Source organism: Lissotriton helveticus, chromosome 11, assembly GCF_964261635.1.
Source record: "Lissotriton helveticus chromosome 11, aLisHel1.1, whole genome shotgun sequence".
NCBI classification, from domain to species: domain Eukaryota; kingdom Metazoa; phylum Chordata; class Amphibia; order Caudata; family Salamandridae; genus Lissotriton; species Lissotriton helveticus.
Genome location: NC_136072.1, coordinates 991,948,481 through 991,967,963, shown reverse-complemented (window position 1 = coordinate 991,967,963; position 19,483 = coordinate 991,948,481). Strand labels below are relative to the sequence as shown.

General features: G+C 45.4%; 1 protein-coding gene across 2 annotated transcripts in view; it reads right to left on the bottom strand.

Moving 5' to 3' along the window:
- The window catches only part of TRPV4 (transient receptor potential cation channel subfamily V member 4), a 595,067-nt gene that overhangs the window by 204,574 nt on the left and 371,010 nt on the right, over positions 1–19,483 (bottom strand). For both annotated transcript variants that reach the window (XM_078667355.1, XM_078667354.1), the window contains exon 7: positions 11,547–11,726. In XM_078667355.1, coding sequence (XP_078523481.1) covers positions 11,547–11,726 — 180 coding nt within the window. The remainder of the gene's footprint in view (positions 1–11,546; positions 11,727–19,483) is intronic.

Genomic DNA, 19,483 nt, shown 5'->3' with positions numbered 1-19,483 from the left:
ACAGTAGGTGGCTTTGAGACAGTGAGAAGACTGTGGTTAAAGGAGCGCAGACATTGAACAGTCTTATCCAGAAAGCCTGAGAGAGAGTTAGATTTCTGAGGTGCTGTGGATGGCTTTAAATATCAAAGTAAGTAATTTAGGGCCCAAAATGTTGCTGACATTTATTCAGCTTGGTGGTTATAAGAATAGGTGGAAACTTGCTGTTTGCGCTCGCCCTGGAACCCCTGGCTGCTTGGCTACGGTGGGAACCGTCACTTAAGGGAATCAGGTGGACCCCTGACTTTGAAGATCGCATATCGCTATATGCAGACGATATTTTGCTGTACCTCACTTCCCCACGGAAATCGCTGGGAGTGCTGTTTGATGTCCTCAGCTCGTTTGGCAAAAACTCCGGCCTGGTGATTAATTGGGCTAAATCTAGCATCTATGCACTCACTGGTGATGTGCCCCTTCTACCGCGCACATGCCCGATACGGATAACGCAGATCGGATTTAAATATTTAGGGATTTTTATATCACTAGACCCCGCGGTACGATATGAACGCAACCTGCTCCCCCCGCTGCTCCGGCTTAAATCTGATGTGGTGGCCTGGAGTGGCCTGCCGTTGTCCCCGCTCGGAAGGGCTGCCCTTTTTAAGATGATGTCCCTGCCCCGATTCCTATACGCCATTCAGAATACACTCGATCTCGTACCAGCTCGATACTTCCGCGAAATAGAGAGTCTGCAGAGGCTATTAGTTTGGGGTGGGCGTCCTCGTATCGCCTTAGCAACATTGACTCTGCCTTGGTACGACGGGGGCATTGCATTGCCGGACATCAGGCGCTACTATTGGGCGTCCCAATTGAGTGCAATCAACCATGCCATGGATGGCCCAACGCCAAATCCTGCTTTTGAAATGGATAAATGGCAGTTACCAGGAGGGGATTATAACAGGGCAATATATTCTAAATCGACTTGCAAGGTACTGTCAGGGCCCACCGGGGTGGTCGTGCGGGTGTGGAGAAGTGCAAACGCGGCCATGGGATGGTCAGACAGATTGACCAGGGCGACCCCGCTCTATGCGGCGGAGAGACTGGGTAGCCTATGGACGACGAAGGGCTTCGAGAAGTGGGACCTTATCGGTACCAGTACTGTTGGGGATCTATGGGTCAAAGATAGGATCAAGACCTTTGAGGAGTTGCAATCGGAATATGCACTTGGCGATAGGGAGCATTTTCGCTATATGCAGATCCGACACGCCCTCCACTCGGTCTTCCCGACCAGAACTGTCATTCCAGACTCCTCCCCCCTCGAAGATAGGGTGCTTGATGGCCATGTTCCTGATAGCACCATATCTCTAATATACAAAAAGCTGATTAACGCCCGAACTGATCTGCTCCTGCAGCTCCGTGAGGCGTGGACCGGCGATGGACTGGAATTGGACGATGAAGATTGGCAGGCAGCGGTATCCTCTCCGAAAGAGGTTGCGATCCCGGCTCGTCTCCGGCTGGTCCAACTAAAGATCCTACACCGTATCTATGTCACTGGTCCCCGTCTGATTCGTATGGGTCTCTCTGCGGATGGAGTGTGTAGGCGTGGCTGTGGTGCGCTGGGTACCTTCCTACATATCATATGGGAATGCCCGGCTGTGGCTATGTTCTGGAACCGTGTGCATGTGATTATGGAAGAAGTCACAGGAGTAGCTTTGCTGCCTGAGGCCCGCCGTTGTCTGCTGAACATATGGGAGCCGAATGACTACACTGTGGCACAGACACAATGGGCTGCTCTTGGAAACATGGTGGCTAAAAGAGACATTGCACAGCTATGGGGGTCTCTGAGGGCACCTGCGACTTCAGCATGGGAGGACAATATGGACTGGTGCATGTTTAGGGAAAAAACTGTATATGTTGCACGTGGTAAACCCAAGAAGTGGGGTAGAGTCTGGAACCAATGGAATTCGTATCGTGGGGAGATTTGTGTTCCCCGTTTGTAGAGGTCCCGATGATACCATAATCCCCATGACATGACGTCCCTATATTATACAGATTTTCGCACTACATGTTCGATTACCCTGGGGGCCCCCCCCCTCCCACTTTTCATTCCATCCTTTTTACTGTATATCTGTTTAATATGACTCCCCCCATGAGACGGACGCACTCTGCATTGCCTCTCGTTTAGTTTGTTATTGTCGTTTTTATGTTTATATAAATAATTAAAATAGTAAAACCTCCACCTTCTCCTACGCCACTATTCTGTTCCGTTGAAACGACATGTTGAATCGCTGCCGGGCCTACGGGCTGTCGGCTGAAAGCTGTGTAAATATGCAATGTCAACTGTTTTCTATTGTTTTAGCGATGGCCGGCCCATGTGGTTGTAGGCCTGCAAATGTAATACCGCAATCGAAATAAAGGTTTAAAAAAAAAAAAAAAAAAAAGAATAGGTGGAAACGTCTTTGTGGAGGACTAGCCTTTATGTGTCAAAGTTGATTACCTAATCTAAGAAGGAGAAAGGGTTCCGGTACATAGTTAATGGTGCTAATTATGCAGTGAGGTTTGGATTCAGAGGAGGAGATGAAGTCTTGGAAGTAGGCAGGTTTGACTACACCAGGAACAGATGTGAATGCTTTTGGGGCTATTTTGCAGTCAAAGAGTGAGGGACCTGTGATTTTCTCCAATTCCTAATCATTTTTAGACTGCAGACACTGAGTTATGCGGGGTTAGGGTGGTGACCAGAAAGGGTGAAAGTACATGGAGGTTTGTGAGAGTCCAAGAGTGTAAAGAGAAGAGTCACATTCGGCAGAAGCTAGAGGTGGTTCAGACTGGAGGGACCTTCATTCAAATACGTTGCATGGAATTCCGTGTTTCTATGTGGTCATTATTTACGAAACGTCCATTCTATTGGTTTGAAGATACTCCAACGAGAGAACATCTGAATCTGCATTTGCAAAGAACGTGGTGAATGCAACAGTAATCTAGATTATGACATGATCCTATTAATATTGGTATTTCTTTTAGGAATAACATGCCTTTGCTCACTTTTAAACACTGTGCCATTACAGTGTGACTCTATGCAGGCATGCATGTAATTTATAAAGTGCAAGCCTAGCTACAAAGAAGTAGTTGGTTAAGGATGAAGCAAGCTGTTTCCTGCTACAGAATCTAGGGAAAGAACAGAGGGCGGGATATTTGCTTTCTTTGCCCACAGCACCAGTTTATATAAGAGAGAGGAAGTGACTGCCCAAAATGTTTGCTTGGTACAAGGAATTTAAGGCAGGCCTTCCAATTGTATTTTATATCATTATTGTGCATCAGCTGTGCCCGGAGAAAATGGAGTACTGTCCTCGAGGGTTGGTCTTACCTCCTGGCATAGTGGCAACCCTACTCCACTGCCTACTCTGTGCCCTGCACACATTTATCCTTTTTTTCCAAGAAAGGATGTGGCAGACAGATGAGATTCGATGGGGATAAAATCCCGGGTGTCTGACAAGGACGTTTGGTTTTCCTTTTCAATCAAGAGTGCCAGTGTGGATGTATCTGTACACTTTGCCAACGATGGGTGTGTTAAGGGGGCATGGATATCCCAAACACCAGTCATCCTTATCCTAGGCCAACACACTTGGATGATGGTGAACGCTACCTACTCAACTCTAATCACCACTATAGAGAGCACCAGGCAAAGCATTAGTCCACATGTCGTGGCTATGTTAAGAGATGCTTCCGGCCTGATTACACCACAGGTATCAATCAATCAATGGGGAGGGACTAGGGATTTGAAGGTCTGTTTCATTCCCCAGGGTAAGTACGAGGTTTATCAAAGAGGAAACAGACACTTGTAACACTAGGCCATTGGTCATATAAATTTAGAGTAACCTCAAAAACCCTATGCAAATGTGGTTATTGCGGTATATATGGTTCGTCCGCCCCGCATATGGGTTGTTGGCCGTTATCATTGGTTACTCCAAGTTAGTGATGTTGCCAGCCTCAACCGGAGGCACCTCTGGCTTATAGTGCAGTGTCCAGAGAAGGAGAAAAAGTGGTGTGTCAAAATAAAATTTCGAAAAAAGGAAAAAAGGTTTAAAAGCTGAAAAATCACCCTGAATAGTTTTATTTAATGGTGTGATTTCCAGGTTATTAAAAAGATCTGTTACTACTAAGTTGATCGAGTAACTAGATCATAGTAGTTGAAAAACACTTATTGCACAAACGTCGACATGTTTCTGCTCTGTCGGCCCACAGGGGTCTATAGAGCATTCGTCAGGACTCACAGTTAAACAGACAAACAATGTTCGGATTACTCACACCTTTTGTGTTGTGTTACATTAATAACCTGTATACTTTGCAGGGTATTGACTCCTCCGGTTTCTTGTAAACGAAGAGTACTCGCTTGCGTCGGGGGGCCCTCAGGACTCAGAGCCGCGTGTGCTTGCAATCACGTCTAGTGCTGACTCTGCCCCCGGAGGCAGAGTCAGCACTAGACGTGATTGCAAGCACACGCGGCCCTGAGTCCTGAGGGCCCCCCGACGCAAGCGAGTACTCTTCGTTTACAAGAAACCGGAGGAGTCAATACCCTGCAAAGTATACAGGTTATTAATGTAACACAACACAAAAGGTGTGAGTAATCCAAACATTGTTTGTCTGTTTAACTGTGAGTCCTGACGAATGCTCTATAGACCCCTGTGGGCCGACAGAGCAGAAACATGTCGACGTTTGTGCAATAAGTGTTTTTCAACTACTATGATCTAGTTACTCGATCAACTTAGTAGTAACAGATCTTTTTAATAACCTGGAAATCACACCATTAAATAAAACTATTCAGGGTGATTTTTCAGCTTTTAAACCTTTTTTCCTTTTTTCGAAATTTTATTTTGACACACCACTTTTTCTCCTTCTCTGGACACTGCACTATAAGCCAGAGGTGCCTCCGGTTGAGGCTGGCAACATCACTAACTTGGAGTAACCAATGATAACGGCCAACAACCCATATGCGGGGCGGACGAACCATATATACCGCAATAACCACATTTGCATAGGGTTTTTGAGGTTACTCTAAATTTATATGACCAATGGCCTAGTGTTACAAGTGTCTGTTTCCTCTTTGATAAACCTCGTACACCACAGGTATGTCACGGCAAAATCTCAGACTGGCTCTAGAAATCTAATGAGATGAGATGAGGTGCAACATGACCCACAAGCACAGTGCAACCTGAGGTCAGAGGCCGCCGAGTGAGCAATCACCTAGTCTGAAAAATGCCTAGCTTCATTCAAAGGCTATTTTGGAGGGAGGGAGGGAGGAGGAGGGGAGTTCGTTATAGCGTGAACTCGACCCAAAGGTATCAGAGCGCGTTACATGGGCACCAGTTGCGTTGCAGATGAACACATTGGCACATTCATTTTGTTAGGCACAGGGAGATTAAGTAATTTGCCCAGAATCACAGATGTACCCAGCTTCGAGGTCGACCCCTCTAGCCATTAGGCCACATCCTCTTGAAGCTGTTGCCCAGCTAATTGCAGACTGCTTCACTACAAGAGTTCACATTCCTCCTGTTTAGCATTTCTAAAGGTAGAATGTATTTTTAGGTCTCGTTAGAGCCAGCGCATGCGCTGGTCTGGCGAGACATTTTGTAACTGGCTTTTTGAAGTGCTACCAAAGGCTTTCTCCGGCCACAAGCGAGCGGTGACGTAGGCGCGCGCTTACGAACACAGGCGCAATTTCGCGGGCACCCTTACAGCCGCGATTACTTTCACTTCAGTGGCGCCGCCATCTGCCTTTCCTCGCTCCGCTTCTTCCACACCACAGAACGCGTCCCCTGTCACGGTCCCCTTTACTTTTATGGCCGCGCGGCCAATGCTTGTTGTTATTCCAATCCATCCTAAAATATTAATTTTTTGGCATGCGACGCCTGCCACAGATATTTTGAGAAGTTAGCTGTAAACGTGCATAGTTCTGAACGATCCTGCGCTACTAGGGGAGGAGAACTTAAAGGTAGATAGGAGACACTGGTCTGGTCCTGTGCTGCCCACAACTCCCAATAAAGCACTTTCATGGATTAACAAGAGGAGCGCTTCGAGATTCCACAAAACTGTAAGCCATTTTATGTGCTTTTTTGTCCTGCACGCTTGTTATTATTATTATTATTATTATTATTATTATTATTATTATTATTATTTTATTTTTGTAAAGCGCGTAGTCACCCAGAGGTATCCCAGCGCTAGGGACCCTAATTCTGAAGTACGGTGGGCCAAGGACCAAGAGAAAAAGAAGGAGGTGGGGAGGGACAAAGATACAGAATAAGGAGAGGGCAGACAGATATGATTAGGGAAAGAGATGAGTCTTTAACTGCTTCCTGAAGCGCAGATATTGTGGTTCAAGTCGTAGGTCACGAGGGAGCGAATTCCAGAGACGTGCAGCCTGGACCGAAAAACGTCTTCCTCCTGATCGGGCTTTCTTGAATCTTGGGGCGTTAATGAAGTTTTCTGCGTCTGAGCGGAGGGATCTTGTAGATTTATAGGGGGTGATGAATTTGCTAAGGACTGGGGGGCCTTGATTGTGCAGTGATTTATGGACAAGGCACAAGGCCTTGAATTTAATTCGCTCCCTTATCGGGAGCCAATGGAGGAGTTTGAGAGCAGGTTTAGCCGAGGTTCTGGCCGGGGTGTTTGTGATAATCCGGGCAGCGGTGTTCTGGATACTCTGAAGCTTGTTGAGGGTCGCTTCAGGGGCGCCCAGATAAATCACATTACTGTAATCCAACCTCGATATTATAAGGCCTTGGATTAACAGTTTTTGGGACTTGGGGGGTAGGAGGGGCAGGACTTTCCTCAGAGTTTTTAGGAGACCAACGCAGGTCCCGACTACCTTCTTAGCTTGAATATTAAATGAAAGATCAGAGTCGATCCAAACACCCAGACTTTTTACCTCTGTTTTAGGTTCAGGGGGAGGGCCCAGACAGGCTGGCCAGATGTCCGGGGAAAGTGAGATTCCTTTTGGACCAAGCAGAAGGACCTCAGTTTTCGTCCCATTTAGCTTAAGGGCTGATCTATTCATCCAGCGGTGGACCTGCGTAAGGCAGTTGAATAGGTCAGCTGTGTGTTGTCTGGGGTGGGACAGAGACACCACTAGTTGCGTGTCGTCAGCGTAGCTGACGACGCTCACTCCGAATGGGGTGATAACCTCCTCCAATGTGGACATATAGATATTAAATAATGTGGGGCTCAGGGAGGAGCCCTGAGGCACACCACATTGGAGGGGCATTTCGGAGGAGCGGGCGTTCTTCTCCCAGATCTGGTAGGTCCGTTGGGCCAAAAAGGATGAGAGCCAGGACAGGGCTGTGCCTTCCACGCCAACTCTTTTAAGTCTTTCAATGAGGAGTTGGTGGTCAACGGTGTCGAACGCCGCACTAAGGTCGAGGAGGATCACTGCCACTGATCCTCCCCCATCCAATAGCGCTCTGGCCTCCTCTACCGCTGCCAGGAGGGCGATGTCAGTGCCCTGCCCTGGTCGAAAGCCCGTCTGGGAGCTTTTTAGTTTATTATTGACCTCCAGAAACTGTGAGAGTACCCTATTGACTAGTTTTTCTGCGATTTTGCTGACTCCTGGGAGAAGGGAAATAGGCCTGAAATTGGCCAGATTCTCAGGGTCAAGAGATGGTTTCTTCAATAGGGCTTTTACGACAGCCGTCTTCCAACTCAGGGGTACAACTCCTTGTTGGAATGAGGCGTTGATCAGATGAGTAAGGGGGGGGATGATAGTGGAAGCTACCTCCTTGAGGATCCGGAGTGGAGCAGGGTCCCTAGGGGAACCGCTCTTCATGGAATTAAGCATGTTTCCTACTTCATCTATTGTAACTTGGCCCCACGAGGAGAGACAAGTAGGAGATGACGGGCATGGGAGAACGATTTCTTCACACGAGCTCGGGGGAGGAATTGAATCCAGAATTGTTCGGATTTTATCATGGAAAAAATTAGCCAGTTGTTGGCATTTCTCTTGATCGGCTTTAGGGTCGGAGGGGAATCCCGATCCCTGTTCTGGGGTTTTTAACAGCTCTTTCAGGATAACATATGATTCCTTGCTGGAGCATCCCGCCTCCTCTATTCTCTCCTGAAAAAACACGCTTTTGGCTTTCCGAATAGCGGTTTTATAGGATAGAAGAGAAGTAGAGTAGATGTTTTTGTTAATTTCCGATTTGTCTCGTCTCCAAGAGCGTTCTGTTTTCTTGCACTCCTGGCGCAGAGCTTTGAGCTCTGGAGTGTACCACAGCGCCGGAGAAAGTCTTTTGGGATGTTTGAGGATTGCAGTTTTTGGGAGCAGAGTATCTAGAGATGAAGTAATCCACTCACTAAACTGTTTATCAGCCATGGTGGGGTCGGAGGAGAGCTCGGGGATGGAGTGTGCAAGGGCGACGGCCCATTCCTCAGGTAAGAGTTTGCGCCAACGTCGGTCAGTTACCTGAATTTTAGAGGTTAGGAGGTTCAGCGTGGGAATTTCCCAGGAAATAGGGACCAGAAAATGGTCCGTCCATGGGAGAGTCACAGGTGAATTGGTGGTAATAGTTGGTATATTGGTGAGGATCGCATCCAATAGGTGGCCCTTCATGTGGGTAGGCTCATTGTTCACCAATCGGATATTTAGTGCTGTTAGATCTTGCCGAAGGTCAGAGGCTACCCGATCCGCGGGGTCCATAAAGTGGAAGTTTATGTCACCTAGCATAAGAAAGTTGGAGGTGGACGAAGCTAGCTGTGATGCTGTTTCGACGACTGCATTGATGAAATTCCCGGGGGCACCTGGGGGGCGGTAGATTAACAGCCCTGCCAGGGAGTGAGCTGGGGAGGTTTGGATGGAGAATTGGCAGCTCTCGCAGTCCTCAATACCGGCGTTGGACGTTCTACAAGTGAAATGTTCCCTGAAGATTATAGCTACCCCCCCTCCTCTCCCTTTGGGTCTGTGTAAAGCTTGGCAGAGATACCCCGTGGGGAGGGCCGTGACGATGTCCGCATCGGTGCTCTCTGATAGCCATGTTTCCGTTAAGAATAGTAGGTCGAGATCCTGCTCTAGGATTAAGAGATTTAGCTCAATCGCATGTTTAGGGAGGGAGCGGCAATTAAGAAGTCCCATCTTCACAATGGCTTTTGTGGATTTCCGGGGGGTCGGGTTGCAGCGCGAGCAATTCGAGAAGGTATTACCTTCAGTATGCGTGTGATAGCAGGCAAGGATTTTCTTAGGTCGAAGTGCGAAGTGGCGCTATCAGAGTTGAGATAGGTCTTTATGCAAGCCAGGCATGACAATGAGATAGGTCGCCGTTTAATGTCTGTTGTTATCTCGCGCAGAGCCATGTGTGGGACCGGCGCGGCGTGCTGTAAAACCCCCAGATAATGATGGCTTGGTCGAAGGCAGGCAAGCATGAATGCACTTCATACACTCCGACCCGGGCTCGCTGGCCAACTGTTGTTTCTGGAGACTGTCTGCTGTGCTGTCTGCCCCCCTTAACCCTGATGCAGTCGCACTTGTTACGTTCCAAATAAAGCTGAACAATGGATTCCATGAAGAAGAATGACACCGGGGTCAGGGGAGACCTAAGGTTCTATGAGCCAAATATTTATGCAGCAGTGATGATTTACATCCCCAGGAGCACGTTGGAGACGATGCTCAAAAGGGGGGAGCCGTTTTTTTTCATTTTATTGTTGCAATTTTATAAAGCGCAAACTCAACCAGTAGTTATCCGAGCACGTTACATTAACACCAGTTGCATTGCAAACCGACACCGTTATTTTTAGGCATGGGGAGATTAAGTGATTCGCCCAAAATCACAGGATTCTGAGCCTTCTGCCAGACTCGAAGGCCTGAGCCTTCTGCCAGACTCGAACCTGGTTCCCAGCCTCAAAGTCAGCTGCTCTAGCCTTTAAGTCACACCCTCTAGTAAAAAACGCACCAAGTGGTACTGCTCCTTCCCCATTCTCAGCTGCTCTCTTATGCAGGGTTAAAATAAGTGTTTGTATCTGCCAACACTCACCAGCTCACAAAAGGTGTCGTTTTGGGGACGCTATTATATCGCTACCTTATCTAACGATGAAAATACTACTTATCTTGTTTAAACCTTATGCATCAATGAAAATGGGGCCCATTTTGCAAGTGCATTTTGAAGTATGTAAAGTAGTAAAAAAAAGTAGTGCTTGTGTAGTAAAAGGGGGATGGGGACACACTGCTTCACCTCCCAGCACAGTTCGCCCCTTAGCATCCTGGGAAATACAGTTCAGTTTAAATGCTTACTTGAAATTTAGCTGATGTGTTTCACCAAAGTTGGTGCAGGTTAGTTCTGTTAATCGCTAGACAAGTGTTTCTGGATATTATTCTTCATCAGTTGAGATTAAAAAACTAAATTCATTGGGGGTTGCTGAGAAAGCTGCCACAATCCTCTCAAGTCTCTGTACCTCTTCCTGGCGCACAGCAATCCCAGATTAATTTAGTTTTTTAAATCTCTATTGATGAAGGATAATAGCCAGAAACACACATGTCTAGAGATTAACAGCACTAACCCGCACCACCTTTGGTGAAATACTTAAGCAAAATTTCAAGTAAGCATTTAAACTGAACTGCATTTACCGGAACGCTAAGGGGTGAACTTTGCTGTAATGTGAGGCAGTGGGCTCCCATAAGCCTTCTGTTTAAAAAGGCTCCCTTGAGCCACCAAGCGGACAAGCTCTTGGAGATGCACCTGTGCGCCAGGGAGAGGTACAGAGACCTGAGAGGATTGCGGCAGCTTTCTTAGCAACCCGATATGAATTTCGTTTTTTATCTCTACTGATCAAGGATAATATCCAGAAACACATGTGTCTAAAGATTAACAGCACTAACCTGCACCAACTTTGATGAAACACTTCAGCAAAAATTCAAGTAAGCATTTAAAGTGAACTGCATTCATTGTAAAGCTAAGGGGTGAACTGGGCTGGGAGATGAATCAGGGTACTCCCATCCCCCTTCTAGTACCTGTGTAGTACTCAAGCAAGACAAGCATTGACATAGCCAATAGGTCTCGCCTTTGGGACCTTAGAAGTGTATAGTTATCCAGCACAATATCCTTGGTGTAACAACATCAAGTGTTGCATGGCTAAACACTTATAATGTCCCAAAGGCGAGAACTATTGGCTAGGCCAATGCTTGTTAAAGTTATGTTTTGCAGGTCTCTTATCATACCACATCTCCCTCTTCCAAAGCACCAGGTAAGCAGATGCCGACCACTCAATGGAATCTCATCACAGCCCCCATTGTCATGCAGAGCTGCAGGAGGGACATGCCTCAAGGCAGCCTGACGCATCCTGCTAGGTTGGCAGAGTCTTCCCAGTCAATCGGTGGCTAATGTCCTACTGGTTTTCTCAGAATCGTATTAATGAACAGAACAATGCCAGTGTTGCAGCGCTTCAGTACGGACATCTATACTTAGTCTATAGTGATTGTCCATGGTGCATTATACAAATACTAAATCCACACTGAGCACACTGTTTCTACTCCTAACTAAACTTCTGTTGACAAAAAGCAAACAGGATATTAAACAGGAAGCCATACACACCCTTACCTCTATCTTACTGTTGTACACCAAAATCTCCAGGACAGACACCTCCTCTCCACAGGTGTCCAAGGAAGAGAGGTCATACAGAGAAGAGTAGACTGGGCCATAGGCCCAATCGCGGAACTTTCGTGACAAATGTCGAGCATCCTCATCCTTTATCTCCCGACGTATGATATGCTGAAATACCTGCATCAAAAAGAAAACCATGTTACGCTACACATATGATCAGGCTTCGGCTTCCACAGTACACACTAGTGCAAAAGTGTCATGTATACTAGGGAGGTAGGGTGCTAGCTGGACCACTTGAGATGTGGAGGAAAGGGGAATGTGGCTTTGTGGGCTAGGATGTGCTGAGCTGTTGCAGGCGCAGACTGCCAGAACCAGTTCACAGGGACATTCCTGTCCAGCGCTGGAGGCAGGTTTCTACAGCCAAGCAGCATCATGTTTCATCACAAAGAGGGTCAATGTGATCCAGAGTCATAAAAGTCATTTAACAAGTGACTCAGTATGGAGTTTAAAAACTGACTTTTTGAAAAAAACTTGCATAATATAATAAACGATCAACTTTATTGTTATCTGTTTGGCAGCACTGACAAATGATTGATTTTGTTCCTTATTTGTACGGAGCACCGATGCCAATTGGCAAGCTTGGTTCGAACCTCCTGTCCATAAAATGAACAACAGGACTTTCCAGGAACACTTAATGCAGTTCTGTGGAGCGTGTCGTCCAATGAAGATGCTGGCTAGCCTGCAGCAGACGAGGGAGAGTGCACGATATGTTGATGCTTCTGAAAGGCTAGTAAGGATCTGGCACAGTAAGCCACCTTTCAGGCTCAACTAATGTGTGGTTGAGTCTCCAATTATTTTACCTGCTCATTGGAGGAAGTAGACTTTTGGAAAAATTAACACTTACCTTGAGATCAGTCCAACTCTGAAAACTGGACCACAAAAAGATGAACTTACAACACAGTCTAACCTCGCTAAAGCATACACATGATCAGACATATTTTACCTGACTTGGTAGAAGAACTAGGTACAAGATGAAACACAAAGGTTGGTAATTGTTTAGTTGTGTGATTTTTCTGTTTCTCTTAGGGAATGGTAGGTGTGGGTGACGGGCAAGCTCACGAGAGGAGTACACCCATTTCTGTTTACCAGACAATATTGCAGTTCACTGAGCTAGGCCATGAGGTTTCTCAAAGACTCCAAGAAACTGACCTCACTTTTTTAGATTTCACCTTAAGATGGGTTTATTGTTATTTTGCACATCTTTATAGGAAAACAACACTAACTTGTTGCACCCTACCCACATCCCTGGTTCACTCCCAATATCCACTCCCTCAGGACACAAATACATTTACTCCACCAAAGATGGCGGAAATCCAGAATCCAAGAACATTGGGAGGAATACAAATTGGTAGTCAATACACTAACAATTTTTCTGCAAATTGACAAAGATTCCAACTTTTATAACCTCATCACCTCATTATAACGTCAGCACAATGTTTAGCCTGTACTCTTTTTTCCTTCCTGTTACCGCATAAACAGCCCACTACCTATGCTTCCCTTAGCCTTTGGCTTTCCGTTTTTTCTACAACCAATCCATTAACAGGGCTGAACTTGCCGCCGCAACCACACTCATTTACACACCATCACTCATAATGTTCAACTTGCCACCTTCCACCTCTCCTGCAGAACTCTTACTAATATTCAAGTCAGAAAACCTTTCCTTTGACCGGTCTGATACATTTAGCCCTCAAATAATAAATTATCTGGAACTGTTCTCCAATGTTAGAGGCCTCTCCGACTTCATAATTCAATCACTCTTCTATCCTAATTCCACCCAAAATGTTTCAAATCTGCTGTCATACCACAGTTGAAAAAACACTTCAATCCCACCTCGCTTAACTCCGACTCTTTTCTCAAGACACTGGACGCCTTGTGCTCAATCACTACACCTTTAGACCTACAATTGCCTTAAACCTACTCCAATATGGTTGCCGGACACTTTACTTAACGCAGACTAAATACACATGTACATCAAACTTTTTCATTTCTGCCCACCAAAGATCCTGCATCTAAATTCTTCTGAGATTTTCTGCTGCTTTTGACATGGTCAGCCATCCTGAATCAGTTACATTTCGAGACTGGTTGGGCACTTGGCTCATTCTCCTATTATCTCTCCAACCCATCCTTCACAATCCCAAAATGCCTCTCTTTTTACACCCACTTCCTTACCAGTGGGTGTACCATGGGGTCCATTCAGTCCTGGGGCTTTATATCTTCTCCCTACAAATCACCTCGCATGACAAATTTATCTCTCCATTTTTACCACCTTTCTGTAGACTGGAACTCCGTTCTGAGCAATTACCAGTGGCTGAGTTTCATTTAAGCATTCCACCTGCCACCTTTTTGTCTTTTCAGTGAAACCCTCTCAATGTAATGGGTATGGCCAGGCCTTGATACAATTATGGGTGAGTAGTCGCGCTTTACAAGACATCTGATTCATTGGTTCAGTGCTCACTGCTCCATTGTGCTCATTGTGCATTTAACTCAAATTGTAGCTCACTGATGAAGTCCAACAAGGTTGAAGCCCACCTGGGGCAGAGGAAAGCTGCAAGCAGCACTGTACCTAACCTGGTGATCTACCCTTGACCCCCCCCCCATCCCATGATTGTATTTTGCCTAGTGGGCATGCTCCTTGTTTAGCCCTCTGTTGCTCTTGAGCTATTTTTGCACTCTACAAATAAAAATACATTCATACATCTCCCCGGAAAAGCGCATTAACTTTGCCGTTTACAACTTCAACCACCCCTGACAAGCAACTACCAACCAGCCCAGAATCACCAAGCTGACTAATTGTTTGCTAAACACCAAGCTCCCTATAGTCTTTAAAGTGATCCATGGCACTGTCCCAACGCACCGCTCACAAACACTAGCTAGATACACTCCAGTCTGCAATCTACAATCCTCAAATGTGAACCCCCTGGATATCCACAAACTACCTTGTGCAGAGGCGTTGCTTAGTCAGTAACATAGGGGGAGCTTCAGGTTTTCCAACAATATAATGTTAAAATACATTAGAACATTGGAATGTTGGGAGCTCCATTGCAGACAATGTTCCAATGTTCTACAAAGGCTTCTCGAAGTTCGAGGGGATTTATATCCCCTCGAGCTTCGAAAACCCTTTGTTTAATTTGTTAGAACATTCTGCCCTCTAGTGGCAGAATGTTCTAATAGCCTTATAGCCCTTTGTAGCAGGGCTATACCGGCTATTAAAGTCCCGCTGTTTCGTTAAAGTCCCTCACCTTCGGCTCGGGCCTTTAACGATTCAGCGGGCCTTTAATAGCCGGTATAGCCCGCTACGGCGGGCTATAAGGCTATATTATACCACAAGCAGGCTGCACGACAGGAGTTTAAACAGCTGTGAAAAGGGAGGGAAATGCGGATTGGTAGGCATACTAAGTAACAGAAATCACAATATTTAGTAAAATAACCAACATTTTTTAAGACTTTCAGAACCAAGTGATGGAGAGTGTCTGTATGTGCTCGTCTGTGTGTATGTAAAAGTCCTGTTGAAATCCGACAGATTTATCACCAAACCAGACTGAAAGCACCTGTACCCAACTATTTACCACAAAAAAAAACATTTATTAGGGGGACGTAACACCCCAAATACCTTCTCTGAAGCTACACCCATGACCTTGTGAAGCAAAGGACAGTCCACTCTTTTGTGACTCTTTAACTGGCACTCACTCCCTGTGGGCCTCCATTCCATCAATTAAAAGGCTCATAAAACTCAGCCTTCTGTATATCAAACACCAAAATCATACTTGTCACTTGAAACCTATATCACCCCTCCTAAAAATGTTTACTCACCATTCACCTTAAATGGATCCCCCTCTTAAATGCCTGGCTTCACCTGCAAATTTGATATCTGCTTCCTTAATTAATAAGAAAATGAATGACTATCTCACTTTAAGCCACTGCCTGCAACTCACACTAGACTGACAAAGGCATAACGTGTAATGCAAGTCAATACTAATGACTTAGGCGGTAGTTTTGTGCTTTTTCAAGGACAAAACACAGCATTATTTTCAACTTAAAAGGTCTTCCACGTCGACGCAATCTAATGGTGAAATTACATTCCCTGATCTGTTTCGAAATATACCTCGTCTGGGTCCAAACATGGCCACGAAAGCATAATATGCAAGTATCCTAAAGGGTTATATTTCTTGCTAATCACATTTCACTGTCTCGCCTTTACCCCTCATCCTCCAAATTGTTCCACGTGTTTCCACCAGGAGTATTTCTGATTGAAAGGCTACTCCAATAAATAAACTCCAAACTTCATCTTCCGTATTAATGAACTTCCTCCTCGCTTCGCTTTCATTCCTGGTTGCTTCGTTTCATAATGTTTATAATTTTTTATCCAAATGCACTACTTGGCCCATTTGACTTTCGATCTCTTATGCAATGGTAACTATATAATTTGCGGTTTTTACTTTTGTTGTACATCAAGTGCTCTTCAGGTCTTCGGGGTCATGCAACATGAAATCTTCAAGTAAATTGCTTAAAAACTCAATTATTTACAATGCACTAGAGAAGAACAACAATGGAAGACCAACAAAATATGTCGCTATCTTAGCAGCATTTATCAGTACATAAAATAATTGTTGCTACGCGGCAACTGCACAGGTCCTCACTAAAATACCCTATGGCCCCACTGACCGCACAGAAGTCATACCTGGTTGAGTGCATGCATGCCCTTAGTGACTGCAGACAATGCACTGCTGGCTGTGCACAAGCCCTCGTTGACCTGGTGAACTCTGGACGCCTGAGCACTAAGCTCATAAGAGAAGCTGATCCTCTTTTGCACAGCCTTGATCAAAAATGATTAATTACATTTTTTTCATTCAACTAATAATGGTGCGATAATGTTTTCAAAAGGTTAACGCTTTGCAGTGTAAAATGTAGCGTAAATAATGAGAAAGCATACCCTTAGCTCTGTACTCGATACCAAGAGGTGGAAAGCTGAAAATGACATGCTAACAACACAAACAAGGACTCCGACCGATCCATCAGTTACATTTTAAAGCACTGCTTTGACCACAAGATGGCAGCAGCACTCCACTCATTAAAAACAAAATATTAAACAACAGATATCTGAAAAGGACAATATAATCATTCTGCTATCTAGATAAGCACCGTGCTCGTCAATATAACCTATTTATCTTAGAAATGGGTTCTCTCATTATTGGAAAGTAGATTAACAAAGCAACCAGAATATTTTTCCGCCTTTGACTGAGACTTAAAGGTCCAGAATGATGTCAGTCTCTCTGCATCACAGATGACAGCGGCTCTTAACCTTTGACTCTGTGGACTCCCACTGAATCACGATTGAAGCCGAGGAACCTCCACTTAAACAATTTCTAAGACATGAAACTCAAAAAACAACCAAAACTACAAAGACAAGTATACATCAAAAAATGCAAAAATTATGATTTTTTTTATTTGTATTTACAAACAGAAATGTAAATGTTAATGGAAAGGTTTGAGCTTTTCTAAGTGTGCTGTTTTTATAAGACAATGTACTAGACTCTGGCATATCGCTATCTTGTATGCTCCTATCGCAGCCTCTCCTTTTGTCAAAGCAAACTAGAGCTTCAGTGATGTCACCCACCAATATTCCACACTACTGTTGCAGTATTTGCGCTTCTCCAAGAAATCAACTTAATTTTTAGCCTCCAATTTCAAATCACTTCACATTTACAGAACGCATTTTGTTTAGCTGTGTCTATACTTTAAAAAACGACTAATATTTATTCTTCTACACACCTTCAGTGCACTCACTTGCTTATTGACAGCAGAGAAGCCCTCTGATTGTGAACACACCCTCGGAGACTGTGTCCATGCCTTTAAAGACATACACACTATCAATGACTGCAGACAAATTCTTCCACTTACCTCCCCCTGACTGCATGCATGAACTCACTGATCACTATCAATCTGGCCCACTCCTAACACAACAAGGAATCTGCTCTAGTAATGACCTTGGGCAACTCTTAGATTTAAAGTGGATCAGGAAGGCACTGCTGTCCTAATCCTTAGAGACTTGTTTGCCATATTTGATGCAATGCAATATGATCATTTGCTATATCAGCTTTCTAAAATCGATATCAACGACCATGCTCATGGCTGTATGACCCAATCAATACCTGGCAGATTGCTTACAAAGAGTTGCTTTCCGTTTTTAGATCCTCACTCAAGACAATCACGGAGGCTTCCCCCCAAGGGGGATCGCGAGCCGGCGCCATAACCACAGCGTCGTGCCCCGGACAGGAGGGGGCGGGGGGGACCAAGGGGGAGCGCGCGAAACTCGCAACCTCCCCCCCCCCCCCAGGGAGAACTAGGTTTTGCGCCGAAGAACCCCCCCGGCCAATGGGGGCCAGGGCGGGATTCGAACCCCCCAATGCAGCCTCCCTGGCGGCGTGGCGAAGAACTACGCCGATATCGGTTGGTACGGAGGCACACCGGAGTGCGGTGCGCCTGAATAGGTACACTCACTTTCAGATGCCGCACGGCTGGGTGAACTGACCTAAGGACAGCGACTCTGGGATGCCTCACGGCTGGGTAGCTTGGTCTACCTAAGGAGGGGGTAGCAAACGGAGACGGCCCTCGCAGCCCAGCCCCCGCCGGATGGCAGGGCACAACAAAGACGGACAAGGTAGCGAGTCGGCCTAACCTCGGAACAGAAGCTACACTCTCCCCGCGCAAAAGGAGCGCAAAAATCCAACCTACGCAAAGAAACGGCCCTGAAGGGCCCAAAAAGACAATACCAAAGAACTGTGTGATGACGTAACATACATGTTTCCTTTGTATTCCTAATAAACTGTGGCCAACAAATGACCACAAAATGAGACAAATGTGTAGTTGGCCTTTCGGGCGGGAGAGGGGATACCGAAAAGGAAATAGGGGGTTGCATGTCATGGGAGTGGGGCAGAGTGCGAGGGTTATCGCAGAGGCTTCCCCCAAAGGGGAATTGCGAGCCGGCGGGGATCTGCCCTCAAGGTGGGATTGGGATTGCAATTCGGCCGGACAGTCCCAAAAAAAGGTGGCCCACACTCTCGGACTGTGCCCATTCATTAAACATCATTTGGTTAGTCTTATTGGACTAATTTTTAGAAAAATGATTGGTAACCTAAGCATTTTAAAGCCTATATAATCAGTAAGATTGGTGTAAACGAGAAGCACTGCATTTTGTCCAGGTGGGCGAGGTGAAATAAAATTTCCCAAGGGCCACAAAACCGGACCTGGCTAGGGTTGCCACCTGGCCGTCTTTTTACCGACATGACCTATATTTTAATATCCTGGCCGGTATGAAAAAATTGACAAAATCACCAAAAGTTTGTATTTGTAACTCTGATCAGTATGTATTTAAACAGTCAAGATAAGATGAAAGCACCTTAAAATGTGTTCGAAAGCTGCTTTACTCAACCGTGACTAATAGCTAAACTAAACAATGACAGAAAAGCCATGTTACAAAATAATATGGATATTTTTATATATAGAGTGCTCTCTAATTATCATGCCCATGTCACAATCGGATAATATGAATAAATTGCTGCTTTTTTTCTAATGGCTTTTTTTAAATAGTTTTACATAGGGTGAACTCGGCGCTAGGGCACTGGAGAGATTTACATGAGAACCTGTTACACTGCACAAGATCAAATTCATTTTTACTTCAGCTTTTGGGAGACTAGCACCTAGATTCATCATCGGCATGCTTTGCGAGTCTGTAATAGCGATTATTAAGGAATCGCTATTACAGACAGATGATGAATCCCAAATGCAAAAATTGCGCTCGCAAAGGGCCAGATTCTCAGGATCTGGCCCTTTTCGAGCCGGTTTTTCAATGATGAATCTAGCTGTAGGTGATTTGC